Source organism: Notechis scutatus, chromosome 6 (assembly GCF_049901735.1).
Source record: "Notechis scutatus isolate UNSWTSFEM ecotype Mainland chromosome 6, rNotScu1.2, whole genome shotgun sequence".
Lineage (NCBI taxonomy): Eukaryota > Metazoa > Chordata > Lepidosauria > Squamata > Elapidae > Notechis > Notechis scutatus.
This window is the reverse complement of record NC_142014.1, coordinates 32,465,779-32,492,691: the sequence shown is the minus strand read 5'-3', so window position 1 is coordinate 32,492,691 and position 26,913 is coordinate 32,465,779. Positions and strand designations below refer to the sequence as shown.

The 26,913-nt window shown below is 38.0% G+C and overlaps 1 protein-coding gene across 2 annotated transcripts in view; it reads left to right on the top strand.

Moving 5' to 3' along the window:
- NELL2 (neural EGFL like 2) overlaps positions 1-26,913 on the top strand; it is a 103,646-nt gene that overhangs the window by 45,530 nt on the left and 31,203 nt on the right. For both annotated transcript variants that reach the window (XM_087967921.1, XM_026667843.2), the window contains exons 11-15: positions 4,113-4,215; positions 5,877-6,005; positions 16,525-16,650; positions 23,180-23,302; positions 23,848-23,943. In XM_087967921.1, coding sequence (XP_087824047.1) covers positions 4,113-4,215; positions 5,877-6,005; positions 16,525-16,650; positions 23,180-23,302; positions 23,848-23,943 — 577 coding nt within the window. The remainder of the gene's footprint in view (positions 1-4,112; positions 4,216-5,876; positions 6,006-16,524; positions 16,651-23,179; positions 23,303-23,847; positions 23,944-26,913) is intronic.

Below are 26,913 nucleotides of genomic sequence, written 5' to 3'. Positions count from 1 at the left end.
GATGTATGATGGCATCAAGCAAGCCTTAGGTCCAATACAGAAGAAATCTGCCCCCCTGAAGTTGGCTACAGGTGAGGTCATCCAGGACCGAGCACAGCAGATGGATATGCTGGGTACAGCACTACTCTGAGTTATAGTCCAGAGAAAATGTTGTAACTGAAGAAGCATTAAATAACATTGAGTGCTTGCCTGTCTTGAAGGAGCTTGACAGTGAACCAACTCTAGAAGAACTAAAGGGGCCCTGGATTCCCTTGCTTCTGGCAAGGCACCTGGGAAAGATAACATCCCTGCTGAAATTCTGAAGTGCTGCAAAGAGATCATCCCACTGAATTGCATGCTGTCTTCTGTATTTGTTGGAGGGAAAGTGGAGTATTGCGGGACATGAAGTATGCAAGTGTCGTCACACTATATAAGAACAAAGGCAACAGGGGTGACTGTAACAACTACCATGACATCTCTCTTCTTAGTGTTGTAGAGAAGCTGCTTGCCCGTGTCATACTGAAGAGGTTCCAGGTGCTTGCAGATAAAGTCTATTCAGAATCAGTGTGGATTCCAAGCCAACAGGTCCACCTACTGACATGGTATTTTCCCTTAGACAGTTGCAGGGAACAGCCACTTTTTGTAGCCTTCATAGATCTTATGAAGGCTTTTGACTTGGTTAGTAGGGATGGCCTTTATAAAATCCTCCCCAAGATTGGATGTCCACCTCAGCTCCTCAACATCATCAGGTCCTTTCATGAGGAAATGAAGGGCATGGTAGTTTTTGATGGTTTAACATCAGATTCCTTTGACATCCGAAGTGGAGTGAAGTAGGGCTGTGTCCTCGCACCAACTTTATTTGGGATCTTTTTTGCTGTCATGCTGAAACACGCTTTTAGAACTGCAACAGAGGGTATTTATCTCTGGACCAGATCAGATGGAAAACTCTTTAATCTCTCTAGATTGAGTCCAAAGTCCAGATGACATGCTTGTGGGATTTCATCTTCGCTGACGATGCTGCCATTACTGCTCACTCTGCCGAAGATCTTCAACAACTTATGGATTGTTTTAGCAAGGGCTACCAAGATTTTGGACTAACAATCAGTCTGAAAAAAAACACAAGTCACGGGTCAGGACATGGATTCACCTCCCTGTAGTACAATCTCTGCACAAGAACTGGAGGTCATCCATGACTTTGTGTAGCTAGGCTCAACTATCTCCGACACTCTCTCTTTAGACACTGAGCTGAATAGACATATCAGTAAAGCAGCTACCACATTTTCCAGACTTACAAAGAGAGTATGGCTTAATAAGAAGCTGACGGAACATACAGAGATTCAGGTCTATAGAGCCTGTGTCTTGAGCACACTCTTGTATTGCAGAGGAACGTGCTGGAATTTCTAGCATGTATATACTATTGAAACAGCGACGTCTACGCTGGCTTGGGCATGTCGTGAGGATGGCTGATGGGCAGATTCCAAAAGACCTCCTGTATGGAGAATTAGTGCAAGGAAAGCGTCCTAGAGGGAGACCACAGCTGCGATACAAGGATATCTGCCAGAGGGATCTAAAGGCCTTGGGAATGGACATTAACAGCTGGGAAACCCTGACTTCTGATCGTTCAGCTTGGAGGCTAAGGATGCAGCATAGCCTTCTTCAATTCAAAGAGACACTCTTCAGCAGGCTGAGGCAAAGAGGTAGTCGCAGAACCAGCGAAATCTGGGGGCTGGACAGGGGACAGACTGTATCTGTCCTCAGTGTGGAAGGATTGCCACTCTTGAATTGGCCTTTTTAGCCACACTAGATGCTGTTTTAGGACCTCTTTTCAGGGCATGATGCCATAGTCTTTTGAGAGTGAAAGATGCCAATAATTCTGAACAATATACTATTTTCCCCCCAATCATCTTTACTTTTTATGTTAGTTGCAGTTTTTAATGCTGTATTATATCTGATACAATCTAATACAATTATATCATTACTTATACTATTGAAAGATTTTTGTTTTCATCTGGGTTTTAGATCTGGGTTGATAAGTTGTCCAATTTCATTCTTGAATTGGTGAGAGGTTAAAACTATTGCCTTTTTCTTTTCTCAAGCCATAATTTTCGGTGCTCCAGAGTTGTGGATACCTTTACAGCTGTTTTATATTTAGTTAGTTAATGACAAAGAGAGAATCCCAAAGAACTAAGTTTATCATGATGATTATTAAATGATATATATATATATATATATATATATATATATATATATATATATATATATATATATATATATATATATATATATATGATCTTTGGTTATTCGGGTTTTCTCCCGCGTAAGATTCAAAGTATCTAGGCAACGTTTCGATGAAGTCTCATTCATCATCTTCAGGCTTGCTTCTTCGGCTCTGTGCTTCTCAGAGTGATGTGAGCTTTCAGCTGCTTCTTCCTTCTAACTGCCAGTGGGGGTGTGACTTGACTGGGTGGGGGCTTGGCTGCGTTCTGATTGGGTGGGGGTGTGTTCTCATTGGTTGGAGGCTTGGCTGTGTTCTGATTGGTTGGGGGGCTGGCCGTGTTCTGATTGGCTGGAGGCGTGCTCTGTTCAGGTGGGGGCTTGGCCGTGCTCAGGCTAGTCCCAGCTGCTGGGGATTTGAGCTGGTGAGCTGGGATCTTGCTGTTTGGCTTTGAGTTCGTGGTCGTGCCACATCTTCATGGTGGGGGTCAGTTCGCTTCATGTATGGCTCAGATGGGTTTGAAGTGGGTAGTGATGCAGCTGCAGTGCGGCTTCTGGTCTGTGGTCGTGTCTCATCTTCTGTGTGGGTGTGAGTCTGATTTTTTACGTGGAAGTGTGGTGGTGGCATCTTGTGTGGCCCTCATGGGTGTGGGTCTGGTGTCATTCATCATGTTGGGTACTCGTCTGTTCATGAGGGCGGGTTTCCAAATGGCTGGTAAGCGGGAGGTGTCATCTCTTTTATTCATGCTGTGTGGGCGTTTTTCTATCTCTATGGCTTCTCTGATTATTCTGCTGCTGAAGTGTTCAGTTTTGGCGATAGTTCTGGTATTTTTAAAGTCAATCTCATGTCCTGTGGCTTTGAGGTGTTGGACCAGGGAAGAGGTTGGTTCTTCTTTTTTGATTGAGTTCTTATGTTCTTCAACGCGTGCAATTATTCTTCTGTTAGTTTGTCCAATGTATGTGGTGAGGCAGGCAGTGCAAGGGATTTCATATACTCCTTGGTTTTCTAACTCGATTTTGTCTTTAGGGTTTCTTAGGATGGTGGATATTTTTCTGTTTGTGCAGAATGCTGTTTTAATGTTGTGTTTTTGGAGGATCTTGCTGATTTTGTCTGTAGTGCCTTTTATATATGGGAGGAGGGCTTTGCCGTTCTCTTGTTCTCTGTCTTGGATTTTGGTTGGGGTTTCTTTTTGGATTAGGTGGGTGATCTTCTTTCTTTGAAATCCATTGGCTGTTAGTACGTTGGTGAGAGTGTTTAGTTCGGTTTTTAGGTGTTGTTCATCAGCTAAGCATTTTGTTCTGGAGATGAGTGTCTCAGCTACGGAATTGATCTGTGCTGGGTGGTGGTGTGAGAGTGCGTGTAGATAGCGGTTTGTATGTGTTTTCTTTTGGTAGATGGTGTGTCCTAGGGAGCCATTGGGTTTTTTGTATACCAAGACATCTAGGAAGGGAAGTTGATTGTTAGCTTCTGTTTCCATGGTGAATTGTATTTTGGGGTGTAGGCTGTTGAGGTGTGTGAGGAAGTTGTTCAGTTTTTCTTTCCCGTGTGGCCAGATTATGAAGGTGTCATCTACGTATCTGAGCCAGAGATATCTAAGTAGATATACTAAAATTCATATCACCCATCAGAATTTTCTATTTCTGTCAAAATCGCACAAATATGTTAGGTATGATATCTGACCATATGACCAACTGCATGGTGAAATAGATGATATTTGACTAGTAAATCCATGTGAAACAATAAAAATAAACAGCACAATAATGTTTTATAAACAAAAGAGATTTCAAATAGTTTCTACCCAGATTATTTATGTGAATACAACTGGTTATTAATTATGCAATTGTGTTTTTATTGAATGATATAATTATGCCCAAAATATATTTCATAGCCAACACAAATAATAATCTTGATTCAATAGAATTACAAAATGCAACGTACAATGGAGTCGAATTGTCCTGCTTTGAACTGTCCTGAGTCTGAACAAATATCCTTATCTAAAAGTTGTTGCAAACTTTGTAAAGGTAAGATAAAACAAAAAACAAAAAAAAAATGCCAGCCATATTCATATAATTTTATCTTACAGTAGTTATTTCAAGCTTTTTAATACCATATTTACTGTTTTATTGTAAAAGCAATTTTTTAAAAAAATACTTGCCAGTATACAATATATATGAATAGATGCAACATAAATTGACACGAAAATTTCTCGAAATGCTTACCACTGTACAATTATTGTATGGTTGGCATACAATAATTGTTCAGTTGGCATAGGTGTCAATTCCATGTGCCAATTCCACTTCCTTTATTATTGCTGAAGAGGTAGAAATTTAATGGAATAATCTTGAGATACCCCTTACGTGACAAAGCATATTTTCACCAAGTTATATTTAGAAAAAACACACACAGTTCTAATTATGAAAATAACAAGGATCATGTAATTCATACTCATGACAGCAACATTTTTGAAATATCTGACGATTTATCAATTTTTTCAAAGTATTCTATGAGCTGTAGTGGTGCAGTGATTAGAATGCAGCACTGCAGGCTACTTCTGCTGACTGCCGTCTGACTGCAATTTGGCAGTTTGAATTTCATTAGGCTCAAGGGTGACTCAGCCTTCCATCCTCCTGAGTCGTAAAATGAGGACACTTTCAGAATCTTGTGTTATTAATGATTAGGCTAAGATTAGGGTGTTCTATGACAAATAGACAGAAGAATGAGGTTAATATAACTACACACAACAGTTTTCAAATAAGATGATCAAAAAATGTTACTTCTCTCTCTTTTTTCTTTTGGTTTCTATTGTCTTCCCAACTGAAACGCTCTTTATATAATCCAGGGTCTCGGTACAAATTTCTGAACATATTTCATAACTTCATTATTTCTATTCTGAGGTCTTCAAAAGTGAAGCCTCTAATTAGTCAAAGAATTGCCCTAGGGCCACAACCTTAGCTTGATGAAAAAGTTACATGTAACGGAATTTATAGGAAAGGTGGTCTTAATTAGTTACATGCAACAGAACTTATAGGAAAGGTGGTCCCTTTCTTCAAGATGAACTTCGCAACTTAAAGACATCAAGCCTTAATGAAATTAATAAACCAATTGCTCTAAACAGATGGCCAAATACTAGTGCTGTTTTGCAACTGTCACAATCTTTAAGAAAAGTGATAAATCTGATCTTGCTAATTTCTTTCCATTCAGCTCGTTAAGCATTATTAATGAACTTTATGCTAAATATCTGAATGAGATATGCACTGACATTTGTATGAATTCAAGGTGCCCTTTGAGACTTAATTCAATTCAAGTGACCCAGAGGAAAGAAACAATAATTTTAAAAGAAATGTTTATTCTTTGATTTTGAAAAATGTAAATCAGGGTTGACATCAAGACCAAGGCTAGGTCTGGCTGATGATATTACTGTTGATAATATAATATTACTGTTTGGGAGCTTTTCTTATCTATTCATGACTGTTGTTGTACCCTTTCTATCTCCTCTACTATTCTTGGCCAATATATTGTTGACCTCCTGGTGAAGTTTGGGTGGGAGCCCAGGAATCATTGTTAGAGGGAATTTGAATAAAGAAACATTCATTTTCATTGCTTTGGTTCATGTTTAGAGGATCACTACTGTATGTTTCTTCAATGTCAACTACTTAGGCTTTGTTTGTTTGTTTGTTTTTAGGCCACGATTTTTGCTCTGAAGGACATAAGTGTTTAGAGAATTCTTTTTGCCAAAATGTTGAAGAAAAGTCAGTTTGTAGCTGCCGAGATGGTTTCCGAGCTCTTCGAGATGACAGTGCATACTGTGAAGGTAAATTCTTATAAAACATGGCCATATCAGCAACAAAAATTAGTCTGGAATATTGCATGAAGTATAATTAATTCATAGCTTGCCCAAGTGATGGAGTCATGAGAACATTTAATTTAAAGCTTATTAAGCAAATTAAATAATTATATCTCAAATTAAGGTTTTATCTCTTTTAAAAAATTGATTTGTGTCAAAGTAATACACTAATATGACTGAGTTCTTGATTTATAAGTAATACATTTTGATTTTGTTCCATTGATCAGATTTCAGATAAGTTATTTGATATATATATATATATGGGGACATGTTAATACATTTTGAGCTGTTGTATCATCGTAATTAAATAATTATGATTGTTTTTAAAATCATAGCATTCAAAGTAAACAAAAGGATTTTATAATATGCATAATTTTAATAACAGCATTATATTTGAAGGATTGAACAAATATTGCTACAGTTATGAATCTGCTAACTTATTACATGGTTGGTTTATTGAATATACATACACACATTGTATGTGTGTGTGTGTGTAGAATGCATTGCAAGTCAAGATGGGAACTGACTAGGGTGTGAATGGCTGTGAGCAAAAATTGTTGGTTCAGAAGACCAAGAGCGGAGATAGCAATTCTCCATGGTTCAAAATATGCTAAAATCTAAGGTGAGGGTGCCATCTACTGATGAATGGAAAATATACGATACCCCTACAAGCCTGGGAAAATTTCTGATAAGAGAAATAAACAAAATTCATCTGGAGGACTACAGTGATACCTACTGTTCTATAATTATCTACTTTATGATTACTAGAGACTCAAGTGTGAGAATAAGGAAGATTCTTAAGTAAAGTGACTTTTGACTTTTGGAAAGCTTCCTGGATTACCTAAATGGAACTGATTGAATAATCCTGGGATATAAAGAACTATGATTATTATACTCTCAGAGGAGCAATATTAGGCTTGAATATATTGTTTTTGGACTATTGAGTAAGAGTGGGACCTACTTAAATAAGACAAGATACTCCACCAGGGAGAAATGAGTGAAATTTCAAAAGAAATGGCATTGATGTTCCAAAGCATTAAGGATAGTATGACAAAGAGAGAGAAAAGAAGGAGAAAAAGAGGGAGAAAAAGAACCTATTGCAAGGCATAAATGGTAAAATAGAAAATACCCTACAACTGATAATGAATGAAGATCAAAAAGTCCAGGAAAGAGAAGAGACAACAGAAAGAATGGAGAAAAAGATAGAACAGACAAATCAGCAAATAAAGCAAGAAGATGAGAAGGAGAAGAGAATGAAGATAATAATAACTGATGAAATATACCAAGGGGAAAGTACTTTAAGAGACTTCAAATGGAATCAGATAAGCAGGAAGATATTTTTGAAAGGGAGATAGGGGCTTGGGTAGAGACTCTGGAGGTCTGGCAGCATAGGAGGATAGTGATGGGAGAAATACTTGGACGGAATAGTGAAGACATAGATGTAGATAGAGACAAAGATCCAAGAGAGGAGTATGGGAGGCAAGCTAAAAAAACGAATAGAATTGAGATATTAAGATATTAAGATGGACAAAAGATGATAGATAGAAAGGAAATATTTTTTCTTCTTCTTTTTAATATAATGATGGCCTGAACTAGAATGGAGGTAGGAATAATACACACTTTTTTTTATAAAGCAATAGTTAGATGGAAAGATTAGAGGTCGACGGATGGTATGTTTAAATTAGTGGTCAAAAGTCATATGTTTAAATTGGTACTAGAATGGCATATTGAAATATTAAATTACTAAATAATGAAGGACTATATCTTAATATAAAATGTGTATTAACACTAGGATTAGTAATGGTGGCCTGACTAGAAGCTAGAATAGAGGTAGAAATAAGAAATAGGAAGAATATTAGCATACATATTTTTATATAATAGAATAAAAGCAATAACTAGATGAAAAGATTAGAGGTTGAAAGATGGTATTACTATGTATGCTCAATTAATATTATGATTGGCATTAAAATGGAACATTGAAATTTTGAATAACTACTTTAAAACAAACATGTATATTAATACTAGTTTATATTAATACATAGGTTTGACTAACAAATATTACTAATATTATTATTTTTATTTGTATCAAAATGAATGATACCCAGATACCACACTGTTCATGTAATGATGTTGATATATATTTAAAATATAAAGTAAAAATAAAAAAGAACCCCAAACCCAGAGACATTCCATCTTGCCAGGGTTCAGTTTCAATCCGTTTCTCCCCATCCAGCCCTTAACAGCCTCAAGCACTGTGAGAGGGAGGTCATTTCACAAGAAGAGTTCTCCACTCCTCTACTCGTTGTAGAATACCTTATGCCACCAGACTTGAAATTCTAGAACTAGAAAACCTTGAATTACGCCGTCTTCGGTCTGATTTAAGCATGGTATATAAAATCATACATTGCAATGTCCTACCTGTCAATGAATACTTCAGCTTCAACCATAACAACACAAGAGCACACAATAGACACAAACTCAAGGTTAACCGCACCAAACTTGATTGCAGGAAATACGACTTCAGCAACAGAGTGGTCAATGTCTGGAATACTCTACCTGACTCTGTAGTTTCTTCCCCAAACCCCAAAAACTTTAACCTTAGACTGTCTACTATAGACCTCACCCCTTTCCTAAGAGGTCTGTAGGGGGCATGCATAAGCGCACCAACGTGCCTACCATCCCTGTCCTATTGTTTCTCTTATTCTTCTTTTATTTTTCTTATATGTACCCATTTCATGTATTCACAACTATGTATACACTTATACTTATTATCTTGTAAACAATTGGCAAATCAAATAAATAAAATAAATAAATAAATAAAATAACTCACCATGGGCCAAGATATATAACTATATGTGTGTGTGATGGGAGGTGTTTATAGACACACAGAGAGAGAGAGAGGGACGAGAGAACGAGAACAGAAATGGAATCATAATTCACAAGTCAGGGATATTTTGCTTCTATAATGTTTCAAAACTTTGACATTCAACTGAATTTCAATGAATTATAATTCAGACGTTAGAACTAGTATTGCTTTAATATTTGTCCAGATTTTTTGTAATATTTTAAGGGTAGGGAGGAAATCTTCAAAAGTGTATTAATGTCTGTCTTTCTCCTTTTTCATGAAGATGGGCTTATTCTACCTGGAAAAAAATGTGATTGTCTTTAAAGACAAGATTATCAAGAGTTTTCTTCCGGGATTTCCGGTTTGTCGGCTTTGCGAGCGGTAGGGATTCGCGAAGCTGCGCGATCCTGCCGCTAGCCGTTTTTGGGGCTCCGATCCGAAAGGGTGCGGAGCAAGGCTGCCCTGCAGGGGCAGCTGAAGGTAGGGGGATCCGGGAAAGGGTTTGGGGTGCTGCAGACCCCTCCCTAGCCGGCAGAACCTCCTTTTACCAAGACAGTGCAGCGGCGGTCCGTAATGGCCGTCACAAAGAAGCCAGCAGCTGGGCAAGTATGCGCTGGAGGAAGAGGAGAAAGTTTTAAAAGTGAAAGTCTTCTTGGTCGACCCAGGACTCTAAGATATATTTAATTTAATTCCTGAAAATGATGGCTTTTTGGTGATTCTTTCCACAAGAGAAAATAAGCGGCAATTCTGAGGTGCTGAAAGGAAAGTTTACTCTCCCCGACGGAATTAATAAATGGATATTGAGAAACCTGTTTTTTTTCAGGTAAAACTAGCTTTTTGGGATAAGTCGGAAGGGAGAGGACAAAAATATATTTATCTGGTTGGACTTTGTTGGAGGAGATGCCTTAAGGATTTGAAAACAGAAATAAAATCTTAATAAGGCTTCAGAACACAGATTTGAATTTTCTTTTTTTCTTTGTCTGATACTACCCCTGGAAGAGAAAGGGGAATTTTGGCTTGGCTTGGATTGATTGAGGATTGTGGACTTTGGGATTGTCTTATTTTTCTTTTGGAATATTTTGGTTGGTGTGAGAAGAAAGAGGGAAAAAAAGAAAAGAAAAGATCTACAATGGCTTTTTCCTTTGAGGAACTGAGGGATGAATATGAGCAAACAAAAGCAGCCTGTAAAGATGGTATGGAAAAAGCTTTTCTTTTTTTTAGAAATGGCGTTGGTTAACTACGAACAGACAATACAGATGGAAGTAGAAGAACAACAAGAAGAAGATGAAGACACCATCTTCAATGAATCCCAAAATTCATCTAAGAAAGAAGGAAGGAAGAAAGCGAGGAAAATGAAGGACTTAAGATCTAAAAAAACATTTAAGAAAGAGAAAAAATATGATGCAAAATAAATACAATGATAGCAAACAAGAGAAAAAGGGAATACAACAGAGAAGGGATGCCGGCAAGACAGAGGTTAGAAGAAGGCGTGGTAGGAAGATTTGGTGGGGAAGAAAGAAAGGGAAAGGCGGAGAAAAGCCACAAAGTTTTAAAATTAGATGGGAAAAGAGGAATCTTTTTAGGGATAATGGGTAAAGCATAAATTTTCTTAAAAAGATTCTGCAAGGTACACAAGATGGTATTGTAACATTTGTATTAGAAATAGAAAATTAGAATGGCTTAAGAGTTAATAAGAAATTAAAATGTTGAAATGTTTAATAATGATTGATTTTTAAAATGTAATAAAATATTGAAGGGAAAGGCAATGAGAATGCTATAAGATTTATTATTTAGATTTATTATTTAACTACGTATTTAGGAGGATATTATGTATTTAAACATTTTTGATTTTTACTCTGTTTTTATTGTTACTAAAAGTAAAAATTAGTAGATAGAATGTACCAAGCAGAATCAAATTGGGTATTAGGTGTTTATAAATGTTAATCTAATTAATTTAGGGAGAGGATAGAAAGGCATCATGCTCTGATTAGTGATTTCAGGAGAAATTCTTTTTTTTTTTCATTATAAGGAATGAGATAGAGGGATAATAAAGGATGGGCAAAAGATACAAATATAATGATTTAAATTAAGATGGATTGAATAAGATAGAATTATGAAGAGTGAAATGTGTGGAGAAGTTTATATAGAAGATACAGAATGGTAAATAAAATAGGTAATGATCTGTAAGATGAGCATGAATATAATCAAAGCCCATATAAAGAGAGGTACCTGGGGCCAAGTTACTTTACTAAAAGATTTTTATATGTATGTTTGTGTCTGTTTATGTCTTTGAGAGTATTGGTGAAACCTTGTAGAAACATAGAAAGAGAGTGACGATAATCAAGTCAGAAAGAAATAGATGAAATAATATAGAAATGTATTGTATAAGATAAGGTTTTATCTGACTTGTTAAATCTATAATGGAAAAAGGTTCAAATGTGTAATGGTTGATGATGATTTGTTTGTTTTTGAAATTAATAAAACTTGCTTTAAAAAAAAAAAAAAGAGTTTTCTTCCACCTTCCCACCTTTTTTAATGAACATTTTGCCACTCTTCAAATTAAAACTTAGTTATTCCACAAAGTATTTTGAGAGTGAAGTGATATAAACCAAACTACAAATATTTCAGCTTTTGCTGAATACGACACATGTTCATTATCTTTGTTCTTCTCTTACATTTCCTTTTTTTGGGGGCGGGGGGGATAAAAGAATGTATAATTATACATTTTCTTTTCCGTTTATTTTACTTGGTGTCATCAGGTACAGATGAAAAATTAATTATTTTTTAAAAAAACTGGTATTTTCAGGATCTATATTATGAAATAGATATAGTGCTACGTGGGAATGATCTCAGAAGACAGAAGGAAGAGGTACAGCCTAGACATCAGCCTAATTAATGGAATTGGTTCCAAAATAAGAGAGGGATAAAATTATTGCAGAAGTGACCCTTCATAGTTTTAGAAGAAAGTAAAAGTGAAGGATGGAATGAAGGTTACTTTCAGACTTTCAAGATTCTGGTTGTACTTCTTGTCTGAACTATCTCACAAATATAATAATAGCTAAGCATCATTATTGTGACTAGTTTGAATTTTATGAGTAAAGAAAATACTTGTGCATTTTAATACTGTGCTAAAACAGGTAGTTTTACCCCATGATCAATAAACAGCAACCAAATTCTTAGATATTTTGACCAACCGTATTTACAATATTTTTATTTAAAATGCTATTTTATTATCAGAGTGAAAGAGAGTGAAGCTGCAGCTTTAATTGTTGGCAAACTCAGAGGTGGTATTTAGCAGATTCTGACCAATTCTGGAAAACCGGTAGCAGAAATTTTGAGTAGTTCGGAGAACCGGCAAATGCCACCTCTGATTGGCCCTGCCCCTATCTATTCTCTGCCTCCTGAGTCCCAGCTGATCGGCTGGGTCTTCTTTGGTTAACCTGCACAGGAGAATGGAGCTGGAAAGCAGGTTAGTGGTGTGGGGAGGGAATGGGGATTTTGCCGTAACCTTCCCCCAGGAGTGCGGAGGGAATGGGGATTTTACAATATCCTTCCCCTGCCATGCCCAAGCCACGCCCACAGAACCAGTAGTAAAAAAAAATTGAATCCCACCACTGGGAAAATTGCAGCTTTAATTACTACCACATACCAATTACTCCCTGTGTCTAGTGCACACTTACTGTATTACTGTACATAGTTTTGTCCCAAATAGATCTTCATGGAAATTAACTACATATTATATTTAAATTAGATTTTCTATTAAAGATTTTCTTCATCAACTGCATACATTAATGCTTGCCAATAAAGTCTAGAGTGATAAAAAATAAAGTGTTTAAAAAGGCATAGACCATTTAAATATATTTCATTAAAACTTGTGCCATCTGCAATATATTACACTTACAATTTTTAAACTTTTTAAAAATATGTATTTACAAATATTCATTATCTCCACTTCTAAAAATAGGGCCATTTTCTCTCAATAGCTTTCTTAATTATTTGGACTCCACAAGATTGCACATTAACTGTAGTTATGCTAGAATTTCTAGATTCTTTTGCACATTCCCTATTCATTATATATTATAACACCTTAGATCGGGGTGGGATTCTACAGGTTCGCACCTATTCGCTAGAACTGGTTGTTAACATTCTAAGCAGTTTGGAGAACCGGTTGTTAGAAGAAATTACTGGCCTAATCCTGTAAAGAAGGCAGGAAGGAAACATTCTGGTGTTGCTTACAGCAACTGCCTCTCCGTTAACCCTTATTACATTCTTGGCAGGACTAGACTTTCTGTCTCAGGAAAGTCTCTGGAGTTCTTTTCCCTTCCTTTGCTGGTACTTTGCTTGTGTGGAGTGACCATTCAAAGTTACAATGCCACTGAAAAAAGTGATTATGACCATTTTTCACACTTACGACTGTTGCAGCATCCCCACAGTTATGAGAGGCCAGGCGAGGAGATGCATGCCTCGATGTGAGTGATATTGAGTTGGCCACACCCAGCCAATAACATGACCACCAAGCCATGCCCACCCAGTCACATGACCACCAAGCCACACCCACCACCTAAGCCACGCCCACAGAACCACTTGCTAAAAAAAATGAATCCTGGCTTTCGGTTTGAGCTTCTTCAGCGACAGACAGAAATCCACGATCGTGTGCGGTTTCAGTCTGGGCTCACCGCTGGAGTGCCCTGAGACGGCTGGTTTCGGGGCTAAGCCACCCCGTAGAGGTGGTGAAGAGGGGGGAGACTGCCAGCAGGGTTGAGGAGAGCCGCATCTCTCCTCCTCAGCTGGCCATTACTCCCTTTCCCGAAGGCGGTTGCAGCGGTGGTCAGAAATGGCCACCTCAAAGAAGAACTCGACCGGGAAAGAATGTGCAGGAGGAAGATAAGAAGTGAAAGTTTTGGCTGACCAGATTAAATTGCAAAAGCAACAACTAAGGTACCCTGGAATTTAAACTAAAAAAAAATAGCATCGCTCCCAAAGAAGATTCTGAAGCAGTGAAGGAAAGTGAAAAGGGAAAGGTTTTTTTTTTTTTCCTTCTCTCCCTTTCCCTATACTGACAACTAAGAGACTTAAATAAGAAATCGTTAAAAAAATCCACTTTGACATTAACATGCAATTAAGCTGAAAATAAAACAAAATGTCAAAGGGACAATAAAGATTTCTGGACACTAATAATTTTTATAAGCAGGAAAGGAGAGAAAAAGAATAAAAGGGCAGGATCTGGAAAAAAGGGAGGAGACTGCCTGGAATTAAAAGGAATCTACAGTAAAACTTCAACAAGACTTCTAAAAGATACATTTTAACTGAAACTTGGCAACTAAATAGTAGAACCCCAGGAAGAAAAAGTGAAAAAAAAGCAAAAAGAAACAGCTTGCTTGTATTTGGATTACTTGGTGATCTTTGGATTCTTGGTTATTGAATTTGAATGACTAAAATTAATCGGGTGGTTGTTTAAAAATTTATACAATGGCACTACTTCTGGATGAATTGAAAATGGAACTTAAAAAATACAAAGAAGATGCACAAGAAGGGAGGGGTTCTTTTGGTTTCGTTTTTCAATTCTTAGAAATGGAGATTTGGAACTGAGAAACAATAAGAAACGTCTGCAAAACAAGAAGACTGGGACAAAGAAGAAGCCATCTTTAATGAACAAGTAATTCTATGTGGGGAAGAAAAAGGAAAGGGGGGAAATAGAATGGAGAATTTAAGACTTAAAAAAACAAGCAAAGAAAAGAAAAATAGTTTGAAAAATAAGTATAATATTGGAAAACAACAGAAGAGGGGAATACAGAAGAGAGAAATAGAGGTAAAGAGACAAGGGGGTAAAAAGGGGAGAGAGAAGAAGAGAGGGTAGAAGGAAAGGAAAAGAAGTTACAAAGGACAGAAACAAGATATAGAGAAACAGGGCCTATTTAGAGATAATGGGTGAAAATTTAACTGAAAAAGGGATTCTGTAAAGGTACATAAGATTGTATTGTTATATTAGTAATCGAAATAATTTTAGAAAATTGGAAACAATGTATGATTAAAATGAGGGAAAAATAGTTACTGTAATCTAGTGAAATGTTTGTTAATAAAATAAATGAAATAAAATAAATGAGAAAATTGAATTAGGATGGGACGGGAACATTTTAATTAGTTAATGTTTTATAAAATATAAGTGAAGAGGGGGGGAATTAATTATGGAAAGCTTATAACTGTTCCCATAGAAGTATGATATTTAATTGAAAAGTAATGTTAAAGAAGTTAAGATTTTAATGAATATTAACATTAATGATAGAATTGAATTGGAATGGAATGTGTTGTTTTAATTACATATATTTATAATCTTTTTTTTAAAGAATATAGTGTGTATTTTAAGAATGTACCAAGCAGAATCCGAATGGAAGTTATGTATTATATTGAATGTTATAACTTTAAGGTATATATTGAAGCTTAAATAAGAGTTAAATGGATAAAATTAAAAGATATAAAGGTGTCATACTCCAATCAGCAACTACAGGAGAAACTTTATTTAATGAGAAAAGATAATATGAAATTGAAACAGGACAGACAAAAAGTATAAATATAATGATCTGAATTGAGACGAGATAATTAAAATAAAATTGAGAAAATTAAAAGAGGGGAGAAGCTATGTAGAAAATGTAAAACAGTAATAAGATATGGAATAGAACATAAAAATGAGCATGAAATTGAATTTGTGTCTGTACGTAGAAATGTAACCCGTGATTACGCTACTTTCAAAAAAGATGTTTTATTTGTATTTTTTTGTGAAAACTCAAATAAAATTTACAAAAAAAAAAAAAATTGAATCCCACCCCTGCCTTAGATACTACACCCCACAAACTTCTTTTTTCTTTTTCCTATTCTATTCCTTCATTTAAGATTAGCTGTTATTATATCTAGTTCTTTAGTTAATTAGGAGTTATGAAAAATATTAATTCCCTCTCTTTTTAAAATTACTTTGTAAATCATAACATATTTTGATTTATTGTGCTAATTTGGTGGAATTCAAGACTTTTTTAGAAAATAAAGTAAATTTATATACCAGCGTCATTTGTGTTGCTTCTTAGTTTAAACAATTACTTCTTATAGATGATTTAATTGAAACAGGACTTTTTAAAAAATACAATAAGCAATTCAGATCTGACTTTCACATGGAATGTGGTGGCTCCTGCTGTGATCTCTTTGAGATAATTTTCTAAGCTGCATAAGTAATAAAAATAATTTCACAAATATAAGTGCTGTGGATATTTGTTCTTCCATTTTAATCAATTACTGTTTTTATTAATTACTAAAACTTAATATCTAATATTAATCAATAATTCCAGTCATTCTGACATTACTTATTAAAATTACTAAAATATTATTTTATATACTGTATAAATTGTATATTTTTTATAAACTGTATAAATACACATATACGTATAATAAAAAGTGTTACAAGGGATGAAGGAAATTGCTTCTATGACTAAATAGTCACAGAATAAAAATTAGTGACGGGCTACTGTAACTTAAATCTCTGCCTAGGAAATAAGACAAAGACAGTTGTTCTAATTGGCGACATTATTCCAATCTGTGTTAACAACAGGATATTCAGCAGTGTTTGTTCAACTGGCCTTGTTATTTTATCCACAGATATTGATGAATGTGCTGAAGGGAGGCATTACTGTCAGGAAAATACCATGTGTATCAACACAGCAGGATCATTTATGTGTGTCTGCAAAACAGGTTACATCAGAATTGATGACTATTCTTGTACAGGTAAGAATAGATTCTTAACATAAGCAGGTGCCCATTACTTCATTTTTTTAAAGGTTATTCACTTTTATAAGTCATTAGCAGATATAAAAATATGTTACTCTGTTTTCTTTCATACAATGAGTCATATAATTACCAGAATTTTTTATGACATCTGTCTTGGTTAATTCTAATGTATTCTTACTGTTTTCCTCTTGTTAAAAAGGGAAGGCTTGATTTTTGCACTAACATAGAATGTATATGAATAAATGTAATGTAAGAAGTGAGGTGTAAGGAGATAACCTCCCCTTCCTTCTTTCCAATTTTAAGCTCCTACCCTCCTGCCCACTTTATGGTGTAGAGCAGGGGTGTCAAAATTTCATCGAGGGCCAGATCAGCATTATGGTTGCCCTCAAAGAGCCATTAGCCAGGTCACCACAACTAGATGGGCATGGCTGGGTGGGTGTGGCTGGTTGGCCATTGCTGACTTCATGCCGCTCACTGGGTGTGATGACTCAGGATGGCTGGGTCAGGATGAAACGAATTACACTCGCTAACTTGACGTGGTGACAATTCAGTGCACAAACTCCTCACCTCCCCAAACTGCTGGCAGCCAAGTGCATGAGCATGCATGTGCGTGCACGCGCATGCACACGCACATAGACACATGCATTCCAAGTTTGGGGGCTTTTATCCACAGAGGAATGAGAAGGTGTTCTCCCCAAGCCCAGGCATGATTGGCAGTTTGTAAGCTCAGATGTAGATAAAAGTCTCCAAGCTTGGAATGGTGTGTGCGTGTGTGTGTGCATGTATACATGTGCATGCGTGTGCATGTGTGTGTGCATGCAGAGCATGCCAAAGGAGACGTTCTTCTCCCAATCCCAGACGTTGTTGCCATTTCCCTGTCTGGTGCCCCCTCCCAGCAAAGCAGGAGTCGGAGGACACTGCTGCTGTGTGTGTAAGCATGGAGGAGAAAGTTTGCAGGAAGCAGATTGGTGGAGACCAAGATGAGTAGACAGGGGAGCAATGCTCCCTCGTCCTGAACAAGTGACGCTGGCCCTTCTCAAAAGGGAATCCCTGTTTTCAATTATGTGTGGTAAGGATTCTGGCTTGTTGGAGCAGCCTTCCCTCATGCAGCTGTCTCATCACCCCTCCTCTCCATCTGTCAAGGCAAGTTGGACTTGGAGCAAGCATTCACATATTTGCATTTGTATGTGCAGGCAAACTTTTCGATAAACGCTTCTTCCAAGTGAGCCCTTCTCATTCCCATCTCCTTCCTTCCTTCCTTCCTTCCTTCCTTCCTTCCTTCCTTCCTTCCTTCCTTCCTTCCTTCCTTCCTTCCTTCCTTCCTTCCTTCCTTCCTTCCTTCCTTCCTTCCCATCCCACCTCACCTCACCTCATCTCACCTCACCTTACCCCTTCTTATTCCCATCTCCTTCTTTCCTCCCTCTCTCCGCACTCAGGAAGGGATGAGGAGGGGAAGAGATCGACAGCACAGCCAGTGGCCATGCTGCAGGTGGCTGTGGCTTTCCCACATGGGGTTGGCGTGGTCTCAGTGAAAGGGAAGTGCTTGTGTGCTGCAAGCCAGGCCAGCAAGCCAGCCAGGCCAGCAAGTGGTGTCTGGCACAATGCTGATCTACAACTTGTGGTGGCTGTCTGGGCTGAAATGCAGTCAGCCTTAGATCTGATTTCTGGTAACTGGCATCCTGGGTGAAAGGGAAGCACTCAGAATGCATTCAGCCTGCTCAGCAAGATGATCACTAGGAATATCAGAACCCATGTGCTCACTGCCTCCTGTGCTCCTTGCTGGTTCAAGGGCAGCCCTGCAGATCTATGGCTAAATGCATTCTAACCCAGAAAGCCATCACCAAGTTGTAGATCACCAAGCCATCACCAAGTTGTAGAGTCAGAAAGAGACTATCCAATTCATGGTGGCCCAAAAATGGTGGAAGTCATGATATTGGGTTGGCATGGTTTAAGAAATGAAGCCAAACAATATATTGGGGAAGGGATGGGGTGCTGAATGATGACCCTGGAGAACCCAAAACATAGAGAAGAAGCATAGTGAGCCCGAGTCACAATCAGGAGGAAAGAAAGGGCCAGAGTACATGAGAATGGCTACTGAATAGGCACTCCAGGAGCCCACCATCCCCAAGGAGTACAGAGACCTAGCTGAAGCATTTAGCGAGAAGGAGTCTGACATCCTGCCTCACCATCATCCTAAGGACTATGCAATTGATATCTTACCAGGGGTGATGCTCTCTAAGCCTAAGATGTACACAATGGCCCCCAACGAGGTGTGGAGCTAAGAGACTTTGTAAATAAATATTAGCCAGGTGCTTCATCATGTTGGCAAAATTCCAAGTGGCAGCCCCCATGCTGTTTAAAGAGAAAAAAGATGGGTTGTTGAGGTTGTGTGTGGATTTCCGTATGATCAAAGGGGTCTGTGTGGAAAACATGTACCCCCTCCTTCACATGAAAGACATGTTGGGGCACTCTTCAAAAGGAAATGTGTTTACTAAGCTGGACTGAGGGAGACATACTACCATGTGAGAATTAAAGAAGGAGATGAGTGGAAGACCACATTTAACTGCCCTTGGAATGCTACTAATTTAGAGTAATGCCTTTTGGGCTGCAGGGAGCACTAGCTGTGTTCATACAACTGATAAATGAAATGTTGCATGAGCATTTGTACAAGGGGGTCCTTGTGTACCTGAATGATATCCTCATCTACTCTGAGACAATGGAGAAACTGATGTGCCAGGTGCTTAGAAAACTCCTGGATGCTAAGCTGTATGCCAAACTGTCAAAATGCAAGTTTCATAAAACCAGTCTTGACTACTTAGGATACCGGGTGTCATGTGAGGGAATAGAGATGGACTCAGAGAAGGTGAAAGCTATTTTGGAGAGTCAAGCCTCCCGAGCCCCAAAGCTGCAGAGTTTCTTAGGCTTTTAAGGCAGTTTATTCCCTCATTTGCTCAGATTGCCCTGCCAATCACAGAGTTGCTCAAGACAGGTGGAGGTGGAGTGAAGCCCAAACCCAGCCAGCTGCTAAACTGGGTTATGGAATGCCAGGTAGTGTTCAAGAAGCTCAAACAGCTGGTCCTCAAACACCCAAACCCAGATAAATCATTCATAATACAGGCAGATACAAACAGTGTGGCAGTGGTGGCAGTCCTGCTCCAGAAGAATGTAGGGGGGAAGTTGCAACCCTGTGCTTACACATCTAACAGTTTGTCCCACAAACTAAATGAGACTGAGAGATTCTGGGAAGGGTGGAAAAAGAGCTTTTGTGGTTTGTTGGGCCCTGCTAACATGGAGGCAGTTCCTAGAAGGCAGCAAGGTCCCCTTTGAAGTATGGACAGAGCACAAAAACCTGGAGTATCTGATGACATACACACCCCAGAAACTTTCCCTGAAGCAAGTGCTTTGGGTCCAATACTTCAACTGATTTGACTTCACACTGAAGTACATTCTGTGAAAAAGAACTTCTTAGCAGATGCACTTTCTCAGATACCCAGTAGAAGAGCACCCAGGAAGAGATAGTTAATTCTATTATACCCTCTTAGCAGCTAGTGAACCAGGTCTCTACAAGACAGCAGATGCGAGGGACCCTACTGATGCCCAGTGATGCCCTAGAGCAACCGTTGAAAGAAGCATTGCAAAAAGATGTGTGGTTCAAGACCCATTGGGAACATGGACAATATCAATCATCCTACCAATGGACTCAATAAAAGCAGGCATCTTCAGGAATTTTAAAATCCCAAAAGCAAAACTATTGAGTTCATCATTTCAGCACTGAAAAAAGAAAAACCAACTCTTAAGTTTTCCCGCACAGTTAAAAATGAATTTCATCCCCTCCTTCCATGGAACTGGTCACATTGTCCAATTAGGAATCAGTCTTTTGTTTTGATAACAGTCCACATCTTGGCAGACACCTGCAAAAGTGTCCTTTGTTCTCATGGTTGAAGATTGTAGCCTCCGCATTCCATCTCACCCTTCCCTTCCCCCAGTTCTTTGGCAAGTTGAAAAGCAATAATAGTCACAGGAAGCTTAAGTGTTTTTCAATCTTGACAATTTTGTTTGTTTGTTTTGTTGCCTAGATCTGCAGCGCCCTCATAAAGCAAAATGGTGAATCATAAAAAGAAAGAAAAAAAAAAACCCTATTCATATTGTAGATTGTTTAAATGCATTAAGGTTTTAAAATTATTGTAAAGCAATTAATTTCAAATCTCTTCAATATTTTCACCTCATTATTAAAGATCAACTGTTTCTGCTGCTAAGCTTTGAATAGTATAAACCTATGGTGGTGAACCTTTGGCACGCATGCCACAGGTTCCATGCAGAGCCCTCTCTGCGGGTATGCGTGCTGTCACCCCAGCTCAGCTTCACCGTGCATGCGCGTGCACCTCCCATTGGCCAGCTAGTCTTTGGACCTCTGGAGCACACATGTAGGGTGCATGTGCATGCATGGGGGTGCATGCACATGCATGGGACATGAACGCACATTGCATTTTGGGTATGCATGTGTGCGCCTTTGGCATTTGGTGCCAAAAAGGTTGGCCATCACTGCTATAAACCATTGAGGGACATATTCCAAAGTTAATTTTCATTCATGTCAAGTGATTTTTTTCCTATATTTTTGGGGACTTCAAATTTCTTATGAGATCTTCTAAAATACATACCCACCACTATCATAGTGTAGCATTTTTAGGAAAACACTTGTAGAGGCAGTCAAGCAATTTTTGGATGAAACATGCCTGATGTAACTGATCTTCCTTTTGAAGAGTCTCTGATAAGTTTTCCAGGATTTCCTCGATCACATTTTGAAAGTCACAATCTCAAGCATCAAAGTAGAGGCATAAAATGAGCTGTCCTGATATATTTAAGCTGTCTAAAATTGTATATATTTAATATATTTTAAAAGAATATCTAATTAGCAACTAACTAGATGTAACCAGTCCAAATTGGTTTGGAGTTCTAAATTGGTCAAGTTCTCTTTAATCAGCTGAGACACAAAAAGTACATGTATTCTTTGACTTACAATAGTTCATTTAGTTACTATTTGAAGTTACAACAGCACTGAAAAAAGTGACTTATGACCATTTTTTACACTTATGATTATTGCAATACCATGATCACCTGATCAAAATTCAAATACTTGGCAATGGATTCACATTTATGACAGTTGCAATGTCTTGGGTTCAATGTCTTGGGTTCATGTGACCTTCTGACAAGCAAAGTCAATGGGGAAACCAGATTCACTTAACAACCACATTACTAACAACTGCTGTGATTCACTTAACAACCAGGGCAAGAAATGTCATAAAGGGGGGCAAAATCCACTTAACAAATGTTTCACTTAGCAACAGAAATATTGGGCTCAATTGTGGTTGTAAGTTGAGGACTATCTGTACCCCTAATGCAGAAAGAAATTCTAGTGATCTGCTGGAAGTTTCCGTATAACATAGAGGGGACAGGAGAGTAATCAATCTCGGCTATTAGAGAATGGTGTTTTGGGAAGCCACTTGGTGTTAGCTGGTAGGAATAGTGTTTTTATTTTTTAAAAAAATATACTGTCAGCGTTCCAGAAAAACAAGCTCCAACACCAAAACTCTGAGACAGGCATTTTCTCAAAGTTCCATTTTATTAGAATTGTCATACTGGCACATCTGGGAAAGCCTGAATCTGAGAGTTCCAGGTTTTCCCTCAATAATTGAAATTCAAAACCCCATCCCCTGCACCCCTCAGTCCATCACATGGCCCAAACACCATCCATCCCAACTTGAGACATTCTTCTAACCACTCCTCAACCAGGTGCAGGATAACATGACCTTGATAGAAAAGAAGAATGCTATTATGTCTAACTACATCCACCCTATGAAATCCCCCCTCCCAGTTTCCCAGACACAGGAATGTGGCAGTGTGGAAGCTTCTGGTGCTAATATGGCTTCCAAGGCTGACATATACATTATATTTGTATTGTATTTTGTATTGTATTTTATTTTCAGTTCTGTTACCCACCTAGAGTTGCACTGATGAGATGAATTGATATAAGATTACACCAATCGATCAACCAATAAATCAATTGTATTAAAATTCAGAAGTTTTTGGGTTCTTCTTTGTGATGTTGCATGATCCAAAGTATTTTAGGAAGTATGGTGTAATTAATAATAATAGAAAAAGGAAAGATATGTAAAAGTAATCGATACTTTTACTATTATTTGTATCTCTCAAGATAAGGTAAGGTAGGGTAGGGTAGGGTAGGGTGGGATGAGATGAGAGGGACAAGATAAGTTAACACAAGATAAGATAACCTTTATTGTTACTTACATCATATTGATACAACAGATTTCTTCTAAGTTATCTTTACTCAAGTCCTACTAAATCCAATAAGACATAGTAAGTACCACTGTTTCTGCAGAATTTAACTCAATATATTAATATGTTTATTTACAGACCAATTGCAAGGAGAAAAATGCAGGCAGAAATGAATATATCAAGATATATTACAATATTAAATGCTACATGGTTTTCTTTTTTTAACCTTTAGAGCATGATGAATGCCTCACCAACAAACAGAACTGTGATGAAAATGCACTGTGTTTCAATACTGTAGGAGGACATAACTGTATTTGCAAACCAGGTTATACTGGAAATGGCACCATATGCAAAGGTAAGATATGACAACATGATTCAGATTTCAAATCCCTTTGTTTCTCTAACCTTTGCATTCCAACATCCATTGTTAGTACCATTTCCTTTTTTGATGTTGCAATTAGTACCAGATATTTATTTTTCGCACCTTATGTGCTAAACTTGCTTTTGCACCTGAAAGATTAATGTGATTGCAGTTCTGAAAAATCCAAAAGGTATGTAAGATTGATTATTTGGATATGTCAGCAAAATAATGATAACATTATTATGTGAAATCATCCAAGGTCAAAAAGGTTATAGAGAGTGATAGAAGATGACTGTGGCAGATATGCAGCCTTGTCACCAAAGCAAAAAGGGATAAAATACATCTGAAGCCATGTGGATGGGGGTTGCTTCAGTATAAATTTGCAGGATTCTTTTAGGAGTTTATAATATTTACTGTGTGTTCAAATTAGACTTAAATAATTTTTATTCAGATATTTAGAAAATATCCTTCTCTCCCACTTGAAATAGAATTGAAGATCTTATAATTTTTCCTCTTATAATTTTCTTCAATGGTTTCAGCCTTTTGCAAGGATGGTTGTAGAAATGGTGGAGTTTGCATTGCCTCCAATGTCTGTGCCTGTCCACAAGGATTTACAGGCTCAAGCTGTGAATCTGGTAAGAGATCCTTTACTATATTACCAAGCACATAACTGAAGTTTTGTGTATAACAAAAAATAAGAATATCTTCTTGAACACCATGGTTTATGTTGAATGAGACAAGAATTGCCAGGACCTCTACGAACCCCAAGCTTACTCTATGAAAATCAAGCAAAAAAAGAGTTTATTTTTGGCAACATTTTTTTAGTCTCAGACAGAGGGGTACCGTTTACCGCTAAGATCTGGAAGGAGTTTTAAAGCTCTATTGGGTCATCCCAAGGATTATCCTCAGCATTCCACCCGGCATGCAACGGAGCAGCAGAGAGAGCGAACGCCATGGTGGAACAATATATTAGATGCTATGTAAATTATCAACAAGAAAACTGGGCGGAGTTATTACCATTTGCAGAGGTTGCTTATAATAATGCAGTACATAGCAGCACAGGGTTGACTCCATTCCAAATCAACACTGGCATGGAATTTGTCCCTATGCCGGAATTACCTAGAGAATCCCCACATCCATGTCTGTGACAGAATGGATGAACTCATTAAAAAAGGGTTGGGAGGATACGAAAAAAGCTTTGACTGAGGCTGCTAAAGAATACAAAAAGCAGGCAGACAAACATAGATTCCTCCAACCACCGTTTAAAGTAGGAGACAAAGTATTTTTGTCAATGAAATATCTAAGATTGAAACTTCCTAGTAAGAAGTTGAGCCCTAAGTTCTTAGGCCTATTCCTAATATCAAAGGTAATCAATCCAGTCACAGTCCAATTAAGTCTTCCCTGGTTATTGGGAAAAATACTTCCAGTGTTTCATAGTAGTTTATTAAAACCAGCTGTTACATCAATTATAAGACCAATACCAACAGCTCCCCTAAACTTTTAATCGTACAGGGTGAAACACATTATGAAATCAAGAAAATCCTTGATTCTAGGTTACATCAAGGAAGATTACAATAATTGATATTGTGGAAGGGTTACCCTGTATCAGATGCTACTTGGGTAAAAAGTTGGGATGTACATGCAGATAGGTTAGATAACCAATTCCATGAAGAATTTCCCAACAAGCCAAAGGGTCCTCTTGGAGGGGGGAGAGGGGATTTAGGACTTCACATTAACCCCTGGTTGTGTTTTGTTTATGATTTCTTATAGGAGGTGAATTTCTCAAGGGGGGATGCCTGTCAGCTTTGGAATCCTTATTCATCGCTGCCACATAGTTTGAGAAAGCTAGACGGGGTGATTTTTATTGAGCAGCTCTAAGTAGACAAAATAGAATTCTTTTGTTAGTTCAAGGTCATAGAATGTGGCTCAGAGACAAAAAGGAACTTACTTTGGGATTTGTTCATGTGATGTGATGATGAGAGAAAAGGGGATGGTTTGTAGTTTGGGACATTGTGGGAAGTCTGGGAAACTTTTAGTTTTGAAATTCCACAGATGTGCCAGGTACTTTTGAGATTATGTTTGTCTCGGAGTTACTGATTGGAATGGAGGTTCCTTGGAACACTGACATGTAACACCCCAGCGGGGTATTAAAAGCAGTCTTCCACTCATCCCCTTTCCTAATTCTGATGCAGTAGTATGCCTCTCGTAAATCTAATTTTGAAAAAAAAATCCTTTAGAGAGGTGGGCCAGTATGTCCTTCATGTGGGGGAGTGGGTACATATTTTTCCACGCTGATGGTGTTCAGGTTACAGAAATCCACACAGAGTCGTAGGGTGCCGTCTTTCTTTTAGAACAATACTGGGGCTGCTATTTTTGGTTGGGTGGGTTCGATGAAACCCCTTTTTAGATTTTTGTCAATAAATGCTCTGAGTTCATTTAGTTCTCTAGTACATTTTTGGTTTTGAAAGTTTAGCTCCTGGCAGGATCTCAATGGCACAACCCATGGCGCGATGAAGCAGGAGTTCATTTTTAGTTTTAATTTAGTTTACTTTATTGTCATTGCACCTCGTACAATGAAATCAAACACCATCTTCAGTGCACATCATGACCATGACCATGAAAATAAACACAAATACACATCCTTCACTCTTCACACATTGAACCGGAAACCCCCGACACCACACCAACATTGCACCATACAGCAGAATTCAAAAGAGCTACTGCCCTGGGATAGAAGCTGTTTTTCAGCCTATTTGTCCTTGTTTTAATTATTCTGTACCATCTGCCAGATGGTAATAGTTCAGAAAAAGGGTTCCCAGGATGAGATGGATCTTTGAGAATGTTTTGAACTTTCTTAAGGCAGCGGAAGCTATAAATCTCTTCAAAAGAGGGGAGAAGGCAACCAATGATCTTCTGGCCAATGACATTAACCCTCTGGAATGATTTCCTATCTGCTACTGTGCAATTGGCAAACCATACAGACGTGCAGTATGTTAAAATGCTCTCTGTGGTGCAGAGGTATAAGGTCACCAGCAGTTCTTCATTCAGTTGTTGTTTTCTGAGAAGTCTCAGGTAGTATAATCTCTGCTGGGCCCTTTTGACCAGGGCTGCAATGTGATCACCCCAGTCAGGTCCTCTTTTAAGGTAACACCCAGAAACTTAAAACTGGCCACTTGCTCCACTCGGTCTCCATTGATAAGCAAGGGCTGGATGTCTGATCTGTTCCTTCTATAATCCACTATAAGCTCCTTGGTCTTATTGGTGTTGAGGACCAAGTTATTGTCTCCACACCACGAAAGCAACTCATCTCGGCAGGCAGACTCATCCCCCCTGGAGATGAGTCCCACCACTGTTGTATCATCTGCAAATTTAGCAATAGTATTACTAGCGTGAGTGGGAATGCAGTCATGCACATAAAGAGTATAGAGTAAGGGACTCAACACATAACCCTGTGGTGTACCAGTGTTAAGAATAAGGGCTGAAGTGGTATGATTACCTAATCTGACCCTCTGTGAGCGGCCAGACAGGAAATCCATAATCCAAAGGCAGATTGAATTAGAAAGCCCAAGGTCCAGAAGTTTAGACACTAGTAGTCTATGTGGAAG